A 26,536-nucleotide genomic window follows, 5' to 3' on the forward strand; every position below is an offset into this window, starting at 1 on the left:
AGCTTCAGAGGAGAGGAGGATCAGGGAGAAGAGGAAAAGAGAGAGGAGAGAGAGAGAGAGAGAGACAGAGAGAGAGAGAGACAGAGAGAGAGACACACAGAGAGAGAGAGAGACAGACAGAGACAGAGACAGACAGAGAGAGAGAGAGAGAGAGACACAGAGACAGAGAGAGAGAGAGAGAGAGACAGAGACAGAGAGAGAGAGAGGGGGCGGGGGGCAATATAAGAAGCTTCAGAGGAGAGGAGGATCAGGGAGAAGAGGAAAAAAGAGAGAGAGAGAGAGAGAGAGAGAGAGAGAGAGGAGAATGCTGCCTGGAATGCTGCGCCTGGCGTTGTGGGCAAACTAGCAGCCTGTCTGTCTGTCTGTCTGTCTGTCTGTCTGGCGTCAGGACGTCACTCAGTCAGGACCTGTCCTGTTGTCCTAACATTTATTATACTGTAGCCTCTTACTGTATACAGTAAGAGAGGAGAGGAGAGGAGAGGAGAGGAGAGGGAGTGGCACTGGATTCATTCCACCTGTGTGCGTGACCCGCGGTGATCTCTGAAAGGAATATAGCCCAAAGCCGTGTGTGTGCGTGTGTGTGTGCGTGTGTGTGAGAGAGACCGTGTTCACACAGCCGCTGCTGCTGCTGCTGCAATATGGATTATATTATTGTGTTACTGAATCTGAGTGTGATGGTGAGTTACTGTCTCTTTTTATTCATGACAATAAGATAAATGTATGCGTATGCAACTTTCATATATACATACTGTACATGATGCTGCTCAAAGTGCTTTTTAAAGCAGGGAGAAGGAAAGAAAGAAAGAAAGACATCTCATGATTAAGTAAAGCAGTGATCATTCAATAATCTCATGATTAAGTAAAGCAGTGATCATTCAATAATCTCATGATTAAGTAAAGCAGTGATCATTCAATAATCTCATGATTAAGTAAAGCAGTGATCATTCAATAATCTCATGATTAAGTAAAGCAGTGATCATTCAATAATCTCATGATTAAGTAAAGCAGTGATCATTCAATAATCTCATGATTAAGTAAAGCAGTGATCATTCAATGATCTCATGATTAAGTAAAGCAGTGATCATTCAATGATCTCATGATTAAGTAAAGCAGTGATCATTCAATAATCTCATGATTAAGTAAAGCAGTGATCATTCAATGATCTTTGTTTGTCTCTTTATGCATAAGGTGTGTCTTAATTGCCTGGATTGATTGATTGATTGAATAGTTTATTAGATAGAAATGTATAAAAACAACAACAGAGTATCGTCAAACGCTCAAAAGGGAAAGCTGATTATAGCGCCAAAACATTTCCATTAACCCATTATTGGTGTTTCAAGCGTAATGTCACACTTTAGCTATTGGAAAAATAGCTCACCGAGTGGCGCGCTATGAACTTGTAGCTCTGCTATTTTTGAAAAGTCGTGAAAATGTGGTGCAAAAAAGTGTTACAAATATGTGTTTAAAACAGTTTATAACCTAAACGCTTGGGTTTAGTGTGTAGAGGCTCCTTCAGATGACATGTCTGTCTGCCTGCTGGTAGTACGTTAGGGTTTGAACAGCTGTGCGTGTGTGGTTTTGCCACAGACACACAAAATGAGTGGACAATATTAATACCAGAAACCCATACATAGACAGCCCTGAATGACCACAGTCACCACAGTACACTAAACCCAAGCGTTTAGGTTCTCTATCGTGTTCGAGACTGGCTCTCCACTACATATTTTCAATATGTACGGGAACTGACCCCACAGGGCAGTGTTCATGGATATCTCTTTAAGACACATCTTCTATGGTGGCCCTGCCCAGATTCCAATCAGCGGGCTATTTAAGCCCCATCTGTGCAGTGCCACTTAGATTTTTTGATTTCCACGAGAGCAGACGTTTCGTGTATCTCAGCAGTTTTGACACTATTAAACAACATATATATATATAAATATATATATTTAGAACATGAAGCTGCGTGGCACACAGTCCACTTACCTAGGTAAGAAGAGAGCTGGTCGTCTCGACGACTCCTCTCGGGGCGCCGCGTAGCTCCACAAAAAAACAACAACAGCAACAAGCTGCAGGCCTAATCCGCTAGACAGTGGAGGAAGCCTCAGCTTGTCCGTGCGTCCGTTCCCTGGTGAAACCCGACCACGTTGGGGGAAACCTTGAGACGGCGTTCGGTCCGTGCGTCCGTTCCCTAGTGAAACCCGACCACGTTGGGGGAAACTAGGAGACGGCGTTCGGTGTGGCCAAAGCCAAGTGCGAAGCCGACCACGTTGGCGGAGCCCTGGTTCCCTGGCTGCAGAAGCGGTGAGACCTCCGGGTCTATCATCGCAGCTGTACACCGCGGCGGCGATTGGCGGGGTAGAACCTAGAGGAGCTGACCCAGTCGGCGTACTCTGAGGCCATCTACGTTCGCTGATCGTTGCCGCCGCGGTCCGGGCCAGACCACACGGCAGAGTGTGTAAACAAACAATTCCAGCGTGTTCCAACTTCCTCATTGACAGGTTGACGTGAGCGTCATAGTGTAGGAGGTATGCTCGTCAGGGACGGCTGCCCAGACTGCACTGTGCCTCACGGTTCACAAGAGGGCGGTGTGGCTCAAAGATCAGGAGACAAAAACTCCAGATGACCCACCGTGTTAGGCGCTGCAATTAAATCGCTTACTCTGTCACAATTGGTTCTGGTTAATATATACTTATATGCTTATATATATATATACCGGTGTGTATCAATACAAGCATACAGGTATGTGTATCACGCAAGCTGATACACTACCAATGTATTGTACAGTCTGTACAATACAGTACAGGCATATATATATGTACCATTGTAAAGCGCTTGAGCACTTGGAAAAGCGCTATAAAAATGCAATTCATTATTATTGTTATTATTATAAGTATGATAATGGCTACAACAACACACTATGCATGTGGACTTGTAGGCCCACTGGTATGATATACAAAAGTTTGGAAGCCTCCAGTGTGCTTAATGTCAGATTGTTTTGTGCTAGAGCGCCTCAGAGCGGCCGAGCAGTTTATGTACAACCTCTTCCAGAGGTCCATAACTCTGCTGGTGACACAAAACAAACTGTGGACATTGATTTGGGGACTCTGTCCTAACAAAGAGAGAGCACACTGAGAATCCGCGTCATGGGGATGTCTTAGGGTACCATGTTGCCTTGATTCGTTTATGCAGCATTGTGAGCTGCAAAGGGTAGATTATGACCCCTCATGTTCAAGCAATTACTATGGGCCCACTCCCTGTGGAGCACATTCCGAACAGTTAAAATATGGTGTACAATACAAGATGTATACATATATGTATATATAGGTACACATATAATAAATAATATATAGGTATACATATGAATATATCTATATAGAGACAAGAGGAGATGGAAATAGCAGGGGTTTCTCAGGCTGCATGTGGAGCTCACACGCCCACAGAGGATGGCCATGACCAGTGTGTGCCCTGCGGGGGCCCTGGTATGAGGACCTCCTGTATGAATGGTCTCTTCCTTCCAGCTGAAGCTGGAGGGGCCACGCCTGTTTTAGAGGCAAAAGACCAGTCGTTTCCACTGACAGACCCATAAAAATGTATTTTTTATGTGAACGGGTATATGCTATTTGTATACAGCTGTGACTCTGTCTCCAAGACAATGTTTTCTCAAGAGAGACAAATAAAGACTACCTTGAACCTTGTCCCAGGTTGGCAGAGCTGGGCGAGCTAAGCTCAGGCTATAGCTCCACCTCTTTCCTGCCCTGCCTGGTACGGACAGGTCTGTAAAGAAGGATTTAGTGAAAGTTTTCGGGACTAACACAATTCCTTGGGGTCAGACGGCCATTAGAGCACACTATACAGGGTATGGTTTACTGAATGGATCCCCATTAGCTGATGCCAAAGCGACAGCTAATCTCCCTGGGGTCCATATGAAATAGACATACAAAGAGTACATGAATACATGTATTGTGGGTGTTGCGCCAGCTTACACCCCGGTGATGTAGTTCGGTATTGTGGATCTGGGTTCAGTGACACAAACAGAACGTGCTGGGTCAGTCGAAGGTTTCCCTTTATGTTGGGCAGTCATCATAGCGCACTATACTGTCGTATTTCTGGCGGGGTGTCAGCTCACGCGACAGTGGTGTAGTTCTGTCACAGACAGGACATGCTGTGTCTGTCCGACGTTTGGTAACATAGACATGACATGCTGGGTCTGCCAGGAAGTATGCCTGAATCTCAGCCATTATCACACTATAGGGCGTATTGCTGACGAGGTCAGCTCATGCGTCCGTGGTGTAGTTTCACGGTGGAGCCGGGCTCAGTGACACAGCAGAGCGTGCTGTGGCTGTCGGGCAGAGCACACGATACAGTGTACAGTGTGTCACGGCGAGCCGTTTATGCACCTAGGTGTGACTCTGCGGGGTAGAATCCGGTTACCGGTCTGAAACCACAGAGAAAGCTCTTCTCATCCAGAGAAGTCACGAAGTCATGGCTATCTAGGCGCAGCTAGCCAACAACAACAGCAACAAGACTGAGTGCCGAATCTGCCTCGCGGAGGAAGCCTCAGTCTTGTCCGTGCGTCCGCTCCCTGGTGAAACCTGCTCGTCGGGGGAAACCTTGAGACGGCGTTCGGTCCGTGCGTCCGCTCCCTGGTGAAACCTGCTCGTCGGGGGAAACCTTGAGACGGCGCTCGGTGCGGCCAAAGGGTCCCAAGTGCGAAGCCGACCTCGTTGGTGGAGCCTGGGTTCCCTGGCTGCAGAAGCGCTGTGAGACCCCGAGCGAAACCGACCTCGTCGGTGAACCTCCTGGTTGATCATCGCGGCTGTAAACCGTTGCGGCGGGTAGCGGGGTAGAACCCAGAGGAGCTGACCTAGTCGGCGTACTCTGAGGCCATCTACGGTCGCTGATCGTTGCCGCCGCGGTCCGGCCAGACCACACGGCAGAGAGCGTAAACAAACAATTCCAGGGCCAACCGGCGGGGTATGGCTAGAGGTGCTCAGCACACCGAGCCCACTCCTCAGTCCTGACAGTTCAGGATACCCAGCCCCCACATGCTGTCTCTCGAGACAGTGGCGGTCAATTCAGGTGGACCCCTGAGTAGGTTCCACCATGTCATGGGTTGTAGCTCTCTCGAGGTCGTCCTCAGACGAGCCCTCCATTGTCGTTTCCGGTGATCCTGGATCTCCATCTGGCCAGTTTGTTGGTACTTTGCGCTCCTGCGTCGTTCTTGAGTACATCCACGGATGTTGGCGTGGGACGTCCTCGTGACCGGTGCCCGTTTGTTGGATCCCACAGCACTAGTTTGCTGGCTGGCATCTCTTGGCAGTGAGCCAGCTGGTGCCTCCGCCCCTTAGGGCTGAGGGAGACCACGGTGTACCGGGTGCTCGCACATTAGGTCGGCAGCCCCCCCACGGGAGGTGGTACTGTCTGCCTTGCGGCATGAGCCAATTAAGCGTGGACACTTGGGTGGCTTCTCGCAGGACAGCATTTTTGTTGTTAGCAGTGTCAGCCACAAGAATGTCCCTATCAGTGCATGAAGGAGGCTGCCGCTTCCTACATGGCAATGGCTAGGTGGTGCTGGCGCCAATCCCTGCACTCTATACCATACGGCCTGATCAGAGAGTGCTCGGGTAGACCATGGTCGAAGGGTGGACTGTCCCACCGGATCACAGGGGCGATCCAACAGGGACAAGCAGGCAGGAGTGCCAGGGTCGCCTGGAAGGCGGGCACACTCTGCCCATGGGACAACAGCCCCCTGGTTGCTGTAGAATGGTGTATCTCTGACAGAGATCTACACAGCAGTGACATGGGCGACTCTGTCTACATTCACCTTGTCCTACCGATGGAACGTGGTGGCATCCGCTCCCCCTGTGGGAGTCGCTCCTGCGTGCTACTCAGCGGTAGGGTCACCAGCACCTTGACCGGTCAGGTCGGCCGGGCATCTGACGGGCTGGCTTGAGCAGCCCTTCACCCCGGTGGTCACTGGCCTAGCATCATGCTGGGCCAGCTGAGCCTAGGTGGCGTCTTGCGCCTAGGCCACGAGTATTACTTACTTGGTATGAATACTGAAGTTTTGGAGCGTTTTGGCAAGCGCCTGTGACTCATGGCGCTCACCACTTATAGGCTCGGACGGAATTCAGGTTAAACTGCCTCGGGCTGCCGCAGGGGCAGCTGGTCTGCTTATTTCCTCGCGGTGTGTCTTAGAGAGTTCCCGTACATATTGAAAATATGTAGTGGAGAGCCAGTCTCGAACACGATAGAGAACGGAGGGTTACACTCTCTGTAACCCAGGTTCTCTGAGTGGAGAGACTGGCTCTCCACAAAAGAGCCGCTCCGAAATGCGTGTCAATCAAGAATTAATCAAAGTGGCACTGCACAGATGGGGCTTAAATAGCCCGCTGATTGGAATCTGGGCAGGGCCACCATAGAAGATGTGTCTTAAAGAGATATCCATGAACACTGCCCTGTGGGGTCAGTTCCCGTACATATTGAAAATATGTAGTGGAGAGCCAGTCTCTCCACTCAGAGAACCTGGGTTACAGAGAGTGTAACCCTCCGTTATAAACCGTTTTAAACACATAATTTGTAACACTTTTTAAACGTGTCACAGTGTTTAGATTATAAACAGAAGAACATGTTTAATCGCCTTAACACTTTTTAAACACATAAACGTGTTTAGTTTTTACAATCAAAGTCAGTCATATTATATAGGTGTTTAGAATTTGAACACTAGGTGTTCTCGTGAGGTGTTTGAGTGAACTCGTGTTCTACTGTATTGTATGAATATTAATAAAAACTTGGCATTTTATTATTACACACATGGGGCCTGATTCATTAAAAACAAATACGCCACCGTTACACTGTGGCGGAAACAGATATCGTATTTATCCGTCCGATCAAGCTACGTTGAGATGACGTGTTATTCAGAGAGTGGTGTGTACCACAGGTGCGCTGGCGTATCGCAGGTGTATGTCATACTGAATGCAGTGGGTGCAAAGTGATCGGAAAAGCACCCGACAACCTCATTTGCATTGATCCACGCCCCATATCGCACCATAAAAGGCTTCAAGCATGACTCAGCAGACAGCAGTTTGGTCTGTCAAAAAAAGAAAAAAGGCTTTGCAGCCGCAGACTATGCGGCAGCCGCGGCCCGCGGTCACTGCATGAATATAGCCCGCACTCTATTAATGTAATAATTCTACACATGTAGGAGCAGGACAGTTAGGGCTTTTATGTTATGTCGTTTTTGCACAATTGTATATTGCCACTGTAGGCTACTATATATGTACAAACTGACATCAATCCATCAAAGGACACCAAAGGAAATTATAATTGCTTCAGCGGAGCATGCACCACAACGGTGCGTGCTCCGCTGCTGAAGCAATATAATTTTATAATTTATTGAATTAAGTTCGGGACCAAGGCGGGTGCTGCACTCACACCTTTGCAGTCAGAGGTAAAACATAGGCTATCCGATATTTAAAATATCGGATATAGGCCTATGTCAATGCAAAAGTCGTCTTTTGAGAGAGAGAGAGAGAGAGAGAGAGAGAGGGAGAGAGGGAGGGGGGCATTGCGCGATAAAGAACAGTATAGCCTATATAAATTAATAAGTGAATAATTGGGATCCTCTTGTCTGAAGAATTTAATAAATTATAATCCAGTGAGTTTATCCAGTGAGTTAAACTATTCTGTGTGTGGCATCCATGCATGTGATCAATATCAATACATGATTATAAAGTCTGTCCTTCATATTTGCAAGCACGGGAGCAGCGCATGTCGGATCATCGCTTTTTCGCATCGCAGCGAAATGAGCGAATGTGGAGCTGCGGAGCAGACCGTTGCCCCCGTCGGCTAGAATGCTGTCGGAAAAAAGGCCGCCTCCCAGGCTAATGTCAATGTGGTCTTCTATTTTTTATATAGGGCTATATAGCCCATTCATTTTCCAATGTGAATCGGATCGGCAGCACGCTGCTGTCTGCCCCCCCCCCCACCCCACACACACACACACACACACACCGACCGACAGTCAACTGACTCAAGGAGCTCCGTAACAAAACAATTTCAATAGGCCTGCCGCCTACTGCAGGCATTACTACACTAAACAATGTTGGATTCGTAGTGCAGAATGCAGATAAGCCTATATGTTCTTATTATAATTGTGAGTTTGTTTTTTAACATGCGCGAGAGCCGATCTACAAGCTCACAACGCGTTGCACTGCGAGTAGAAAGCTGTCAAGTGAGAAGCGCAATCGCCGAATCGCGCATGCTATAGTAATATCCTAATGAATAAATAAAAAGGTGTCGGGCTTGCAGGGGCAGTTTCTGTATGGGAAATGCATGCATTTAGGCATACAAGTGCACTCAGCTTTTATTATATAGGCTATCATTTATTTTGTGCTGATCGACCAATATGTCATGGGGACACATGCCTACATATTTTATCTGAGATTTGGGAACAATTTATTGATTCAGCATGAAGACTAAAGCCTTCTGAATAAATCTCACGTGTATGCTTCCGCAAATGTCTCCCGTCGGGCCGTCTCCGCCACCTAAAGACGTCCCGTGGGAATTGACGGAGTTTCCGACCAACGTACGTGAGCGTCAAGTTCACGGCCATTTCCATGAATTCCAAATTAATGTGGGAAATCCACGTAAATGCCTTTCCGCTAGCTTCACGTCATGTTATCACCGTAAACGCCGTTGTGAATCAGGCCCATGGTGTTTAGGTTTAAACGCGTCACATGTTCCAGGGATTTACAGTGGGCTATAGGTCTCTAACCCTGACGGGTTCCATTTGAACACTCTTGAGTTACGGGGGTCTCTTAAATGAAACATTTGAGAACAAGTACTAGATGGACTCCTAATGTGCCGTAGAGTCATAATAAATAACAGTCATACTGTACACAATGTCACAGGCAGACTCTTCACATACTAGAGCATGTCTGAAATAAGTGTCAGAGTTGAAATAGATATGTAGGCTAAATATGAAATAAATGCTTAAACATGTAGCTAGGTGTAATGTTAGAGACCACAGAAGACATGTAAATATGAAATAAATGCTTAAACATGTACAGTAGCTAGGTGTAATGTTAGAGTCCACAGAAGACATGTAAATATGAAATAAATGCTTAAACATGTAGCTATAGGTGTAATGTTAGAGACCACAGAAGACATGTAAATATGAAATAAATGCTTAAACATGTAGCTATAGGTGTAATGTTAGAGACCACAGAAGACATGTAAATATGAAATAAATGCTTAAACATGTAGCTATAGGTGTAATGTTAGAGACCACAGAAGACATGTAAATATGAAATAAATGCTTAAACATGTAGCTATAGGTGTAATGTTAGAGACCACAGAAGACATGTAAATATGAAATAAATGCTTAAACATGTAGCTATAGGTGTAATGTTAGAGACCACAGAAGACATGTAAATATGAAATAAATGCTTAAACATGTAGCTATAGGTGTAATGTTAGAGACCACAGAAGTGAACCTTTCAAGCTTGTTTTCTCAACTCGCTGTTTCTCTGCAAGACATTACTCTATAAGCCATATCTCCAAAACTGGTGGGTCAAACTGAACAACCAATATGCGCGATGGCAAATCTGGTCACATTATTACTTTTCCCTCTTTGTGATTATTGTTGATTGATTGATTCTATGTCGCTCGCTTAATCCAGACAGAGAATCCAGGAATGATCGTTTATTCAGTGTTTAAGCCAGGGGAGTTATTTCACCAAACAATTACATGCTCATCGTAGGAGCCGTAATGTGTTTGCATTCTAATGTGCTATTATGATTGACGTAAGGTATGTCACTTTAACGGGCACTATAGTGCACAGGTATAGTGGGCGTGTCACGGGGGCTGGGGCGCTCATGGCGTTTACCTGTCACTTGGGTGAGGGAAGTTGGACAGAGAGAGGAGGTGAGCGTGGGAGAAGACATTTCTTTTGACCGCATCAAACGCACCTTTTATCACCTTAACAACCACGTTTAGTTATAGCTAAAGGCCTGGGAACTGTTGTGACTTACGTGTGGCGACTGAATAAACGGTCAAACTTACAGCTGGAATGGACCTGAATTCATTGCGTGCGCGTCATATACAAGCGTCTCCTTACTCTCATGTTTAGCTCCTCGCGGCGGCCTTTAAACCGCCGCAACGCTCATTATTATGTAACAGATATAATTATATATGCGCCAGGATAACTGTACAGGCCGCTGTATCTTATTTCCACAAACTGACCCGCCCAAGCTCATGTACTTCCTTCGAATAATTTAACTGTTGATTTAGTTTTAGTTTTAGTCGTAGTCTCTTGAACATTTTTCGTCTTAGTTTTAGTCGACAAAATCAACACCAGTTGCTCTTTATCCTTTGTGAACTCACATGTACTGTTGTTGTTGTCGGCGGCCAGAAGCCTCTTATATACATAGTTTAACCCATTCTGACCTGAGATCAGATTCTAAAAATGTCAGTCGTTCTTCGAATTTTTCAAAAATAGCAGACCTACAAGCTCATATCGCGCCACTCGGTGGCGCGATATGAGCTTGTAGATCTGCTATTTTTCAATACATAAAGCGTAACATGATGCTAACACCAAAATGGGTGCCCGGTCAGAATGGGTTAACTTTGTGTTTTTATTTTCCTCGTGAAATAACGCCGTACCCATCATCATACGTGCAGCGGCACGCAGAAAATACCAAAAGTAGAAGATTCACAAGCCCTAAACGTGGTGCAAAACGAGTCACGCGTCGAGCTTGTAGATCTGCTGTTTTTGGAGTTTTTCAATTAGAATCCTGAAAAGTAACGGTTTTGCATGAGGTGTGACAGAGATAATAAATGATGTGACAGCTTCTGTCCGAGGCAAAGTCATTGAAGTATTTATTTCATATGTACATGTCTTCTGTGGACTCTAACATTACACCTATAGCTACATGTTTAAGCATTTATTTCATATTTACATGTATTCTGTGGACTCTAACATTACACCTATAGCTACATGTTTAAGCATTTATTTCATATTTACATGTCTTCTGTGGTCTCTAACATTACACCTAGCTACATGTTTAAGCATTTATTTCATATTTACATGTCTTCTGTGGACTCTAACATTACACCTAGCTACATGTTTAAGCATTTATTTCATATTTACATGTCTTCTGTGGACTCTAACATTACACCTATAGCTACATGTTTAAGCATTTATTTCATATTTACATGTCTTCTGTGGTCTCTAACATTACACCTATAGCTACATGTTTAAGCATTTATTTCATATTTACATGTCTTCTGTGGTCTCTAACATTACACCTATAGCTACATGTTTAAGCATTTATTTCATATTTACATGTCTTCTGTGGTCTCTAACATTACACCTAGCTACATGTTTGGGCATTTATTTCATATTTACATGTATTCTGTGGTCTCTAACATTACACCTATAGCTACATGTTTAAGCATTTATTTCATATTTACATGTCTTCTGTGGTCTCTAACATTACACCTATAGCTACATGTTTAAGCATTTATTTCATATTTACATGTCTTCTGTGGTCTCTAACATTACACCTATAGCTACATGTTTAAGCATTTATTTAATATTTACATGTCTTCTGTGGTCTCTAACATTACACCTATAGCTACATGTTTAAGCATTTATTTCATATTTACATGTCTTCTGTGGTCTCTAACATTACACCTATAGCTACATGTTTAAGCATTTATTTAATATTTACATGTCTTCTGTGGACTCTAACATTACACCTATAGCTACATGTTTAAGCATTTATTTCATATTTACATGTCTTCTGTGGTCTCTAACATTACACCTATAGCTACATGTTTAAGCATTTATTTCATATTTACATGTCTTCTGTGGACTCTAACATTACACCTATAGCTACATGTTTAAGCATTTATTTCATATTTACATGTCGATTTCAGCTCCGACATTTTATTTCAGACATGCTCTGACAACCCGACAAATTGCGCTCACATCAGTCTGTCACAACGTGTCAGCCTCCTGATCCCCTCCAGGGGAGCAGAGGCTGAACGTCGTCATCTGATATACAGTGAGAAAAATAACACCCAAAAGGCATTTGGTAGCAAATTATGTTTTATGAAACGTAACCCCGGCCAGCCACTGTTTTAACCCATTCTGACCGGGAACCCATTTTGGTGTTAGCATCATGTTATGCTTTAGCTATTGAAAAATAGCAGATCTACAAGCACATAGCGCGCCACCGAGTGGCGCGATACGAGCTTGTAGGTCTGCTATTTTTAAAAAATCGAAGAACGACTGACATTTTTTTAATCTGATCTCAGGTCAGAATGGGTTAATCAGACCAGTGTGTGTCCAGTGGAAACCTCGTGTGAATCTGATCTCAGGTCAGAATGGGTTAAGAATGAGAGGATTGAAGGCTGTACTCTTTGTCATGGTATTCAGAGGACCGTCTGTCACATGACCGTGATCACATTGACCACATCAGGGAACTCCATATAAGGGCCATTATTATTATTACAAGTAAGACGCGCAAACGCGGGAAGCGAACGCAACATAGTTATACTTGTTCGTTGGCATGTTTCCAGCTTTTTAAGTTTTTGAATATCGACACGCATACAGTTTTGGCCAGCACTTTTTAAAAAATTTAAAATTATTATTTTTTTAATTTTATGTAAGTTTGATACCGACAGGGCTCTGTGTGCCTGCGTGAGAGAGAGGAGATGTGAGGGCCAGGCAGCGTGGATGTGCAGGCCTGTGGAAAAAATGTGTAGTCACAAAATGGCCTAATAATGGAATACAAGTTGGACCACGCCATCACACTCATGTCACCATGACTCAGCCATAACCATATAAGGAGTCCCCAAAGCAGCTATACGTCCAAATATGGAGTGTGTTGCAATCAATCACAAACAAATCACTCAGCTCCATATATGGGCACAAAAGCGGGACACACAGACAGACAGACAGACAGACATGATCTGCAGGGTCTCATTGCGAACGCAGTGAGCACTTACTATGAGACCTAGCAGATCATGTCTGTGCATGCGTGCGTGCGTGTGTCCCCCCTTTGTGCCCATATATGGAGCTACGTCCAAATATGGAGTGTGTTGCATCAATACGACACCATGACTCAGCCATAACCATATAAGGAGTCCCCAAAGCAGCTATACCTCCAAAACCCAAATATGTACGAGCTGCGTTCGCTTCCCGCGTTTGCGCGTCTTACTGGTATATAGTTAGTGCTCACTTAGTGCTCACAGCGTTCGCAATTATTGGAATAACAGCTATACGCATGATTTGTGGGACATACCAATCAGTATACTATACACTGTAAATCCCTGGAACATGTGACGCGTTTAAACCTAAACACCATGTGTTTAATAATAAAACGCCAAGTGTTTATTAATATTCATACAATACAGTAGAACACGAGTTCACTCAAACACCTCACGAGAACACCTAGTGTTCAAATTCTAAACACCTATATAATATGACTGACTTTGATTGTAAAAACTAAACACGTTTATGTGTTTAAAAAGTGTTACAGGGATTAAACATGTTCTTCTGTTTATAATCTAAACACTGTGACACGTTTAAAAAGTGTTACAAATGATGTGTTTAAAACTGTTTAAAACCTAAACGCTTGGGTTTAGTGTGTATAGGACGTCTCTTTTGTCTAACATCTGTGCCTACCCGTGCTTGGAGAATAGGGCCCATGCGTGTTTGTTTTGTTGGCCCTGTGCTGAAACAAGTTGAGGGTTGCAACGCTTTGAGGCTCTATATAAATGCAGCATTTAACCCATTCTGACCTGAGATCAGATTCATACGAGGTTTCCACTGGACACACACTGGTCTGATGAACCCATTCTGACCTGAGATCAGATTCTAAAAATGTCAGTCGTTCTTCGAATTTTTCAAAAATAGCAGACCTACAAGCTCGTATCGCGCCACTCGGTGGCGCGATATGAGCTTGTAGATCTGCTATTTTTCAATAGCTAAAGCATAACATGATGCCAACACCAAAATGGGTGCCCGGTCAGAATGGGTTAAAGACACAGACAGACAGAGATTCTGTGCATTTCATAGATCATTTATGCGTAATAATTAATAACCCTATGAGTTATTATGTGAGCATAGTTTCCATGGTGACGTTATTCTCGTCAGGGTTACACGGATGCACTATTATATCCCATTCTGAACGGGGAACCCATTTTGGTGTTATAGCATCATGTTATTAGCTTTAGCTATTGAAAAATAGCAGATCTACACCGAGTGGCGCGCTACGAGCTTGTAGGTCTGCTATTTTTTGAAAAATCGAAGAGCGACTGACATTTTTTAGAATCTGATCTCAGGTCAGAATGGGTTCATCAGACCAGTGTGTGTCCAGTGGAAACCTCGTATGAATCTGATCTCAGGTCAGAATGGGTTAATCAGACCAGTGTGTGTGTGTCCAGTGGAAACCTCGTATGAATCTGATCTCAGGTCAGAATGGGTTATGATCAGACCAGTGTGTGTCCAGTGGAAACCTCGTATGAATCTGATCTCAGGTCAGAATGGGTTAATCAGACCAGTGTGTGTGTGTGTGTCCAGTGGAAACCTCGTATGAATCTGATCTCAGGTCAGAATGGGTTATGATCAGACCAGTGTGTGTGTCCATTGGAAACCTCGTATGAATCTGATCTCAGGTCAGAATGGGTTCATCAGACCAGTGTGTGTCCAGTGGAAACCTCGTATGAATCTGATCTCAGGTCAGAATGGGTTATTATTATTATTATTATTCTCGTCAGGGTTACACAGATGCACTCTTACTGCTGTACAGGGAAATTGGACTCTTACTTTGCATGATACGCTGCAATTACATAAATATGCGATCACGTAGCCTAGTATCAATTACGTAGGCTATCAATTGTCCGCCCAACCCCAACCTTAACCCATTCTGACCTGAGATCAGATTCATACGAGGTTTCCACTGGACACACACTGGTCTGATGAACCCATTCTGACCTGAGATCAGATTAAAAAAATGTCAGTCGTTCTTCGATTTTTCAAAAATAGCAGACCTACAAGCTCATAGCGCGCCACTCGGTGGCGCGCTATGAGCTTGTAGATCTGCTATGTTTCAATAGCTAAAGCATAACATGACGCCAACACCAAAATGGGTTCCCGTTCAGAATGGGTTAAGACTACACAGTCCTCTATTGTAGTGTGTGTACAATTATGGCCAACCTCATCTTCTTTATCTGATCTAACGTAGGTGTGAACGAGATGTGAATCATAATGAATACGCTCAAAAACTCATTTTTGTTGTGAGTGCTGCTGTCAGATATTTCTTATCCGACAAAAGGGACACATTGAAGCTTTCCATAACGGAGCATCACTGTGTCTCTGCATGGGAGACTGTGTCATTTAACCCATTCTGAACCGGGAACCCATTTTTGGTGTTAGCGTCATGTTATGCTTTAGCTATTGAAAAATAGCAGATCTACAAGCTCATAGCGCGCCACCGAGTGGCGCGCTATGAGCTTGTAGGTCTGCTATTTTTTTTTTAATCGAAGAACGACTGACATTTTTTAAAATCTGATCTCAGGTCAGAATGGGTTCATCAGACCAGTGTGTGTCCAGTGGAAACCTCGTCTGAATCTGATCTCAGGTCAGAATGGGTTAATCGGCTCTCACAGACATCTCTCACTGGCAGAAACACATTAGTGCCAGAAGGCAAGTTGGCGAGAGCCCGAGACGCGTGTGTATTAAACAATGAAAAACAACGTGCTGAACAGAACATCTAACATACAGTAGTATTCATTTGAAACCCATTCTTTGACAGACAGGGAGCCCGTGTGTAAAGATAAAAGAACTAACCCATTTAGACCGGAAACCATGGATTCTACAAAATGTCTTCTAAATCATGACAGTTTTGACATGACCACATTTCAGTGGTTTTCAAACTATTTCATGTCAAGGACCCCCAGAAATTATCTGTATTTGGCCGCAGACCCCCATCTGAAAAATAAAAAAGTTCCAGGGAGTCGGGACCCCCCAAAGAAGCGAAGATTTTTAGTTAAAAACGTTTGCGGTTAAAAGAATAATATTCAATGATTCAACTAGTATCACGTTAAAGGAGAATTCCATACTAAAAGGCTTTCTTACCTTTCTTTGTAGTCGTTACGTCCCCACCAAAGAGGTCCAGGTGTTATTTTGTGCAAAAGCTCCTTATTGGCTGTTTCCCCTACCATAAGCCCTCAATGAAGTGCATTGAATTGAATGGGATGTATGGGGTGTTGTGTTAATTCGCTTATTTCCATCGCTCGAAATTATATGTTTTTTGTATATATCCTCTCTTCATAATGTAAATAATATCCCAAGTGGCACACTTTACTACTTATTTCGATGGAAATAAGCGAATTAGCACAACACCCCCCATTCAATTCCCATTCAATTCAATGCAATTCATTGACGGCTTATGGTAGGGAAAATAGCCAATAAGGAGCTTTTGCACAAAAAACACCTGGACCTCTTTGATGGGGACGTAACAACTACAAAGAAAGGTAAGAAAGCCTTCTAGTATGGAATTCTCCTTTAAGAATATATCGGGGTTTAATGGAATGATGTCTCAGCAGGATTGGGGGAAAAAATAAACAACAAAACGAAACAAAACGATGGTAACGATGTCTTTACAACGTAAACGTTGTAAAATGTGACGTATACGTTGATCAGACAACTGCAGTTTATTGCAGCGGCACTCGGTGCCGCGCTACGAGCTTTGTAGATCTGCTATTTTTCAACAGCTAAAGTCTAACATATAATGCTTAAAAACATCAAAAGGGGGTTCCTGTCCAGACTGATATGATCCACTTTCTTGGTATTAGTATAAGTATTATTACTATAAGAGCACAGCTGTGTTCTCACACTAAACCCAGGCGTTTAGGTTATAAACTGTTTTAACCCATTCTGACCTGAGATCAGATTCATACGAGGTTTCCACTGGACACACACTGGTCTGATTAACCCATTCTGACCTGAGATCAGATTCTAAAAATGTCAGTCGTTCTTCGAATTTTTAAAAAATAGCAGACCTACAAGCTCGTATCGCGCCACTCGGTGGCGCGATATGAGCTTGTAGATCTGCTATTTTTCAATAGGTAAAGCATAACATGATGCTAACACCAAAATGGGTGCCCGGTCAGAATGGGTTAAACACATAATTTGTAACACTTTTTAAACGTGTCACAGTGTTTAGATTATAAACAGGAGAACATGTTTAATCGCCCGTAACACTTTTTAAACACATAAACGTGTTTAGTTTTTACAATCAAAGTCAGTCATATAGGTGTTTAGAATTCAAACACTAGGTGTTCTCGTGAGGCGTTTGAGTGAACTCGTGTTCTTACTGTATTTTATGACCATTAATAAACATTTGGCATTTTATTATTACACACATGGTGTTTAGGTTTAAACGCGTCACATGTTTTTACATGGATTTACAGTGCTGTTCTGAATGAACTACAGTGCTCTGATCAATGTCAGACTTGTAAAGACATCGTTACCATAATTTTGTGTTGTTTTGTCGTTTAGTTTTTCCCCCCATCCTGCTGAGGCATCATTCCGTTAAACCTCGATTATATTCTTACCTTAAGGTGATGATAGACTGACTTAATTGTGTTGAAACGGTGCTCATAATGTGGCTTCTGACGTTCACGACGACTACAGCAAGGTTTTAGGTTTCTGGGGGTGTGGTTTATTCACCTTAACAATTCCATTCATAGTCTGCCAATGGAGTTGGCTTACACTGTAAATCCCTGGAACATGTGACGCGTTTAAACCTAAACACCATGTGTGTAATAATAAAATGCCAAGTGTTTATTAATATTCATACAATACAGTAGAACACGAGTTCACTCAAACACCTCACGAGAACACCTAGTGTTCAAATTCTAAACACCTATATGACTGACTTTGATTGTAAAAACTAAACACGTTTATGTGTTTAAAAAGTGTTACAGGGATTAAACATGTTCTTCTGTTTATAATCTAAACACTGTGACACGTTTAAAAAGTGTTACAAATTATGTGTTTAAAACTGTTTAAAACCTAAACGCTTGGGTTTAGTGTGTATGATCTGTCTGTCTGTCTGTCTTGACCTTTGACACCAGTTTGCATTAGATCCCGTGTCTGGGGGAGACGCTATGACAGTATAGTCCTTCCTGTGTTTGCATGTTTGTCCTGTGTGTGTGTGTGTGTGTGTGTGTGTGTGTGTGTGTGTGTGTGTGTGTGTGTGTGTGTGTGTGTGTGTGTGTGTGTGTGTGATGTATTCTCTTTAATATCAATAACCCACTCAAAGTGAACCGTGTGGCGAGAGGCATCATGTAAATGAGGTGTTTATTTTCCTCAGTATTCCAGGTGCTTTAAAGATTAAACAACATTCCTGTGGCAGTACGCGGCGAAAGAGTCTCTAACCTGTCATTTTATCTCAAGCCGTGACACGTCTAGAAAATCTTTTTGAAATGGTGGTAAAATAAGAGTGCATCATTGGGTACCTATAACCTATAAATAGGAGCAGACCTGTCGCTGATCCAGACGACAACTCGCTCCCCGTGAGAAACGACCTTTAGCCTGAAGAGGCTAAAGGTCACTAGAACGTACTGTCTGAACAGACACGATTAAACGCCACTGCAAAAATCCCACAGAGCTGATAAAACAGCTTAAATGTGGGGAAAGATCTGCTTCAGACATTGTCAAGTCAAAATAAAATACCAACTCAATAAGGGAGAACATTAAGGTGTGTGTGTCTGTGTGTCTGTGTCTGTGTGTGTGTGTGTGTGTGTGTGTGCACTGTGTGTGCACTGTGTGTGTGTGCGTGTGTGTGCGTGTGTCTCTGTGTGTGTGTGTGTGTGTCTGTGTCTGTGTCTGTGTCTGTGTCTGTGTGTGTGTGTGTGTGTGTGTGTGTGTGTGTGTGTGTGTGTACTAGCACAGGCAAAAGGACAACATGTCTGTTGTGGAGTGAAAGTCATGAGTCAGCAAAGAAATAATAAATAATGCTCTTCTTTCACACACTTTTTTTAGCTACTGGGATAAACTACTTCTGGCATAAAGGAGGACATTCCTCTGCCCACCACACCCTCCGCGTTCACACCATCCATCTCATGCCATGTGACGTTTCTGTTCCCTAAAACCAAATGATAGGGTGAACCTTCAACCTCCAGCCATCCATAATGATTGATGTGTTTTACAATTTAGGTATTCATCAGACGCTCTTAATCCAGAGTGATTTACATTAAGCAAAAACATGCCATACATCACATAATGAAAGTAGTTATCATGGAACATACGTATAAGCTCTGAACGGTGGAATATCTATACTATACATATATACTACTGTATAAAATGCCATTACTAGATACAATTCTAGTGCCGTCTACATAACATGCTATACAGTAAGTCTGTATAAAATGCTATCGAAGTCTACATTAAGTGCTATCTAAGGGGGTGGGGTAAGTGCTACGGGCCATGATGGAGTCTGAAAAGGTGGGTTTTCAGACTACGGCGGAAGATTGGGAGTGAGGCTGCAGTTCTGACTGTAATGGGAAGTGCATTCCATAGTTTTAGAGCCAGAAGGGAGAAGAGTCTGGGACGTGTGGAGCGTTGTCCAGGGTGTTTTAGAGAAGGGAGAAGAGTCTGGGACGTGTGGAGCGTTGTCCAGGGTGTTGTAGAGAAGGGAGAAGAGTCTGGGACGTGTGGAGCGTTGTCCAGGGTGTTTTAGAGAAGGGAGAAGAGTCTGGGACGTGTGAAGCGTTGTCCAGGGTGTTGTAGAGAAGGGAGAAGAGTCTGGGACGTGTGGAGCATTGTCCAGGGTGTTGTAGAGAAGGGAGAAGAGTCTGGGACGAGTGGAGCGTTGTCCAGGGTGTTTTAGGGAAGGGAGAAGAGTCTGGGACGTGTGGAGCGTTGTCCAGGGTGTTTTAGAGAAGGGAGAAGAGCCTGGGACGTGTGGAGCGTTGTCCAGGGTGTTTTAGAGAAGGGAGAAGAGTCTGGGACGTGTGGAGCGTTGTCCAGGGTGGTTTAGAGAAGGGAGAAGAGTCTGGGACGCGTGGAGCGTTGTCCAGGGTGTTTTAGAGAAGGGAGAAGAGTCTGGGACGTGTGGAGCGTTGTCCAGGGTGTTTTAGAGAAGGGAGAAGAGTCTGGGACGCGTGGAGCGTTGTCCAGGGTGTTTTAGAGAAGGGAGGAGAGTCTGGGACGTGTGGAGCGTTGTCCAGGGTGTTTTAGAGAAGGGAAAAGAGTCTGGGACGTGTGGAGCGTTGTCCAGGGTGTTGTAGAGAAGGGAGAAGAGTCTGGGACGTGTGGAACGTTTTACTTCTACAGAATATACTTCTGCTCCACTGCAATCATATGAAAGCTTTAGTCTAGTTACTTTGCAGCTTTTAAATATTATTAGAAAGTATAAATGAACCATCACTTAGCATACGGTATTATACTTTGGCTCATAGCTCATAGCTCATAGCTCATAACGGTATTATACTTTGGCAATTTGAAAACAGCCAATCCACGAGCTCACAATGTGTTGTGAGCTCGTGGATCTGCTATTATCAAAATATTTTAATACATGTTATAAACATGTGATACCTTGTGAAATGGGGACATTACTATGCATGATTACTACTTTTAACTTTGGTACTTTAACCCATGTTGGGCGGGAACCCCTTTTGGTGTTAGCATTATGTTACGCTTTAGCTATTGAAAAATAGCAGATCTACAAGCTCATAGCTACGAGCTTGTAGGTCTGCTATTTTTGAAGAATCGTGAAAAGTGACATGACAAGTGTTTGAGAACGACTGACACATAGAAACATAGCTTTTTCAAGAAAACAGTCAGGATTTTAGAAGACATTTGCAGAATCGTTCCCAGGTCTAAATGGGTTAAGTATTCATTTAATTCCAATGCCAATTATTTTGTACTATCGACACTTTTACTGACGTGAAACATGAGAGCACACTGGTGCCCTGTAGAGCTGGCACACTGGTGCCCTGTAGAGCTGGCACACTGGTGCCCTGTAGAGCTGGCACACTGGTGCCCTGTAGAGCTGGCACACTGGTGCCCTGTAGAGCTGGCACACTGGTGCCCTGTAGAGCTGGCACACTGGTGCCCTGTAGAGCTGGCACACTGCTGGCCCTGGCTAGACCTAGTGGTGCCCTGGAGCTGTAGCTGGCACGACTGGTGGAATGTTAATCTTGCGTGACTGACTGTCTCACAGCAACACGTTTGCGGGCCATAAAAGTTGATGGGAAGAGAGTATATCACTGTAAATCCCTGGAACATGTGACGCGTATAAACCTAAACACCATGTGTGTAATAATAAAATACCAAATGATTATTAATAATGGTCATAAAATACAGTGGAACACGAGTTCACTCAAACACCTCACGAGAACACCTAGTGTTTGAATTCTAAACACCTACTGTATATGACTGACTTTGATTGTAAAAACTAAACACGTTTATGTGTTTAAAAAGTGTTACAAATAAGTGTTTATAACCTAAACGCTTGGGTTTAGTGCATGTGTTTGAATTCTAATCACCTATATGACTGACTTTGATTGTAAAAACTAAACACGTTTATGTGTTTAAAAAGTGTTACAGGGATTAAACATGTTCTTCTGTTTATAATCTAAACACTGTGACACGTTTAAAAAGTGTTACAAATATGTGTTTAAAACAGTTTCTAACCTAAATGCTTGGGTTTAGTGCATGTGTTTGAATTCTAATCACCTATATGACTGACTTTGATTGTAAAAACAAAAAACATTTATGCGTTTAAAAAGTGTTACGGGCGATTAAACACGTTCTCCTGTTTATAATCTAAACACTGTGACACGTTTAAAAAGTGTTACAAATGATGTGTTTAAAACAGTTTATAACCTAAACGCTTGGGTTTAGTGTGAGTAAAACAGGGCAGAGAGATGGAGATCAATGTTGTTGGAACGACTCCGGTTCATTTGAAACGACTCCAGTAAAACCAGGTATAATTGTCAGATAATGACACACGGTATAAACTAGGAACAGCCGCCGCAGGTCGGCCTGGCAGAACGTTGGACTGAAATGAATAGTGAGAATATTAAGTGTCTTTGAATTCCTCTCGTAAAATTCACACCCATCGTAAAATTCACAACGCCGCAGACGACGCCGAAAAGACTGCATGACGGAGGGTTTAGTCACCGAGAGTAACGTGTGAGTGTGACTCACTTTGTTGTTAACACATTCTGAACGGGAACCCGTTTTGGCGTTAGCATCGTGTTATGCTTTAGCTATTGAAAAAATAGCAGATCTACAAGCTCATAGCGCGCCACCGAGTGGCGCGCTACGAGCTTGTAGGTCTGCTATTTTTTTGAAAAAATCGAAAAACGACTGACATTTTTATAGAATCTGATCTCAGGTCAGAATGAGGTTAATCAGACCAGTGTGTGTGTGTCCAGTGGAAACCTCGTATGAATCTGATCTCAGGTCAGAATGGGTTAATTGGTGGTTTAGCTTTTGTTTCAGCCATGAGAGTTCAAGTTCACCACATCCGCGAGGCGCGGCCTATAAGCCGCCGTGCGTGTGTGTATGTAACACATTGCTGGGGCTTTTTCAGCACAGCGGCTTGTGTGTCGCAATAAGCACGCACAGACGAATGCCTGACGTGTTTGTAGCCCCGCGGCAGAGTTCAGTTCTCCAGATTGAATGTTGATCTGTCTCAACAAAAACCTTTTCACCGCCTGAACCCTATAACCCTGGATCCCAGGCAGTGTGTCCAGGTGTGCAGAACATCAACAGAGTATACCGATTATAATCCTGGTCTCTATACTGCCTCCCCCTGGCCAGCCGGGGCACCTGATGGGGGGGAAAGGAACTGGTCTCTATACTGCCTCCCCCTGGCCAGCCGGGGCGCCTGATGGAGGGGAAAGGAACTGGTCTCTATACTGCCTCCCCCTGGCCAGCCGGGGCGCCTGATGGGGGGGAAAGGAACTGGTCTCTATACTGCCTCCCCCTGGCCAGCCGGGGCGCCTGATGGGGGGGAAAGGAACTGGTCTCTATACTGCCTCCCCCTGGCCAGCCGGGGCGCCTGATGGAGGGGAAAGGAACTGGTCTCTATACTGCCTCCCCCTGGCCAGCCGGGGCGCCTGATGGGGGGGAAAGGAACTGGTCTCTATACTGCCTCCCCCTGGCCAGCCGGGGCGCCTGATGGGGGGGAAAGGAACTGGTCTCTATACTGCCTCCCCCTGGCCAGCCGGGGCGCCTGATGGAGGGGAAAGGAACTGGCCTCTATACTGCCTCCCCCTGGCCAGCCGGGGCGCCTGATGGAGGGGAAAGGAACTGGTCTCTATACTGCCTCCCCCTGGCCAGCCGGGGCGCCTGATGGAGGGGAAAGGAACTGGTCTCTATACTGCCTCCCCCTGGCCAGCCGGGGCGCCTGATGGAGGGGAAAGGAACTGGTCTCTATACTGCCTCCCCCTGGCCAGCCGGGGCGCCTGATGGAGGGGAAAGGAACTGGTCTCTATACTGCCTCCCCCTGGCCAGCCGGGGCGCCTGATGGAGGGGAAAGGAACTGGTCTCTATACTGCCTCCCCCTGGCCAGCCGGGGCGCCTGATGGAGGGGAAAGGAACTGGTCTCTATACTGCCTCCCCCTGGCCAGCCGGGGCGCCTGATGGAGGGGAAAGGAACTGGTTGGAATAACGTGTTCCTTCCACGCGCTACGTCCAACCAGGGAAACTCCCCCCTGTCAGGTGTAAAGGAGCAACTTGGACACTCAGGCATGAAGGAAGCATGAGTTCAAGTCCGTTGCTCTCCCCTTGTCCCCCATATATGGGGACTAGGTTGGTCTCCCCTTGTCCCCCATATATGGGGACTAGGTTGGTCTCCCCTTGTCCCCCATATATGGGGACTAGGTTGGTCTCCCCTTGTCCCACATATATGGGGACTAGGTTGGTGGAGGGTGTGTAGAGCTGAGGATCACATTAGATGATTGACACAGGGGTGAAAAATGGGTTACAAAATGGTGGGATAAAGATTAAAAAAACCCCAAAAAACAGAGTATACCGAAGTAAATAACAAACATAATTCATGTCGGTGATTATTTAAAAGGTATTATCATATTAATTTATCATTGTTAAGTTCACTCTGTATATCCACGGGCATAATTGTATGTAATGTACATGGCGGTTAATCAGACCAGTGTGTGTCCAGTGGAAACCTCGTATGAATCTGATCTCAGGTCAGAATGGGTTAATCAGACCAGTGTGTGTCCAGTGGAAACCTCATATGAATCTGATCTCAGGTCAGAATGGGTTAACACATTTCGCGGGGGCGAGTTGGTAAAGGGGCGAGTCGTCTGGTATTCTTCCACCGCATGCGTGTCAAACCGTCAATCAATCGAGATGCTAATAAAAGTTTTAATGTTGCCGCCATTAAACTGGTCAAAACGCCAGGCGCATGTGGAAGCCTGTATGTATGTATGTAACTATGCATGATGCATGGCTGGGTTGCAACACAGTGCGTGTGTGTCGCAAGCTTAGAGGATGTGTACACATGTACTCAATGTTGTAGCCCAGGGCAAAGTGCTTCTGAAAGCCAATGCTTTTGTGTTACACATGTAGTATGATCACAAAAGAAGATTAAATATGAAGATGAGAGGTTTCTCTTCTATAACTTTTATCCCACGATCTTGTATAACCCATTTTTTCACACCCGTGTCAATCATCTAATGTGATCCTGCAGGGCTCTACACACCCTCCGCCAACCTGGGGAGAGCAACGGACATGAACTCATGCTTCCTTCATGCCCGAGTGTCCCAAGTTGCTCCTTTTACACCTGACAGGGGGGGAGTTTCCCTGGTTGGACGTATAGCGCGTGGAAGGAACACGTTATTCCAACCGGTTCATGAAATTAAAATAGATTTTTTCGATGCAGTTACTATATCGTTACAACCCTAGAAACAACTGCTCCTTGCTTTGCTGCACTCGCGGAGAGGGGGGGAGGGGCTGTCTCACTGAGACAACATGTAGTCCAGACTACAATGACCATGATGCTTTGCTGCACTCAGCCCCACCTTGTGGAGAGGGGGGAGGGGCTGTCTTACTGAGACAACATGCGTCTGTCCCTTAGAGTATATATGAATAGAGTTGGCATCCGAGTTCTCCTTCCATCCACTTGCATTAAGTTGCTCAAAAGCGCATCAGGCGATTTCACTCCTCCTTCCAGGTAGGAACTTGCGTGACCATATTAGCCATCCTACATTATGATGCAATCATGCAATGACATCACAACGGTGTAATTGTTCTTTATAAAGCCTCGTCCGATACTCTAAACATCAGTTAGAGACTTGCAACGAGGAAACCGAGCTGCCTTTCATCCTAACAAGTTCATCTGTAAACTAGTTGTCAACACTCATTGACGGTGGAGCTGCTGTGAAATGTTTCACTGGACGATACATCTGGAAGGAGAACATAGGAAGGACCAGGCTGCTGTGGTGGTCGGACACGAGATCTACTGCTTTGGAGGAGACGGAAACCAGTGGGGAAGAGATCACATTGAAGTTAAGGTCTTCAACACTATGTCTTTATGCTGGAGGAGGTTGACCCCAGTGACCCCTGGAACAGGAGAACCTCACCTTGAGGTTCCCTCCAGGCGCCGGCACCACACAGCTGTGCTGATTGAAGATATTGTCTAACTCTGGGGAGGATATCCTTACGGCAATGTTCTTTATGCATTTGATGTCGACGCCCACAGATGGTTCAAACCACAGGTTTCTGGAACCGTTCCAAAGGAGAGGAGGAACCACTCAGCCTGTGTTTTGGGGAAGGTCATGTATATTTATGGAGGAGAAACCCAGACTGGACCCACTAATGACATCTACAAGTTGGACACCACCACAATGGTCTGGACTTTAATTAACACCAGAGGAACTCCATCTCCTGTTTCAGGCGGTCACTCTGCTACCATCATCGGGACAAAGATGTTTGTATTTGGAGGCTGGAGAGGTCAGACCTACAACACCATCAGAGTGTTTGACACAGAGACCAACCTCTGGCTGGACACACCTTCTACACAGCTTCTACCAGAAGGACGTGATGATCATTCAGCCTTTACCTACAATGGAGAGCTGTACATATGTGGTGGCTGGAACTGGAACCAGTACTTTAACGATGTGTGGAAATTCAGTCCAGAGACCTTCTCCTGGAAGAAGGTTGAGCCCAAGGGGAAACGCCCACATAGGATGTTTAATATGTGCTGTTGCATGCTGGGAGACCGCGTCGTCCTCTTTGGAGGAACCAAAACACCTGGTGACCTGTATGTCTTAGACTTCAGTCCGAGCCTCAAGACATTATGTAAGCTATCAGTTATTCAGTACGGTCTGGAGCAGTCTGGACTCCCACACAACATCAGTTATTCAGTACGGTCTGGAGCAGTCTGGACTCCCACACGACATCAGTTATTCAGTACGGTCTGGAGCAGTCTGGACTCCCACACGACATCAGTTATTCAGTACGGTCTGGAGCAGTCTGGAC

At 44.7% G+C, this 26,536-nt stretch overlaps 1 protein-coding gene across 1 annotated transcript in view; it reads left to right on the forward strand.

The window, feature by feature from the left end:
* Positions 1–356: 356 nt before the first annotated feature.
* LOC308319533 (desmoglein-2.1-like) overlaps positions 357–26,536 on the forward strand; it is a gene marked incomplete at its 3' end in the record, with an annotated part of 59,255 nt that continues 33,075 nt past the window's right edge. The window contains exon 1 of the mRNA XM_080769638.1: positions 357–677. Coding sequence (XP_080625764.1) covers positions 639–677 — 39 coding nt within the window. The 5' untranslated portion in view covers positions 357–638. The remainder of the gene's footprint in view (positions 678–26,536) is intronic.

The sequence above is a fragment of the Protomyctophum bolini genome (genome assembly GCF_963924005.1).
Source record: "Protomyctophum bolini genome assembly, chromosome: 8".
Taxonomy (NCBI): domain Eukaryota; kingdom Metazoa; phylum Chordata; class Actinopteri; order Myctophiformes; family Myctophidae; genus Protomyctophum; species Protomyctophum bolini.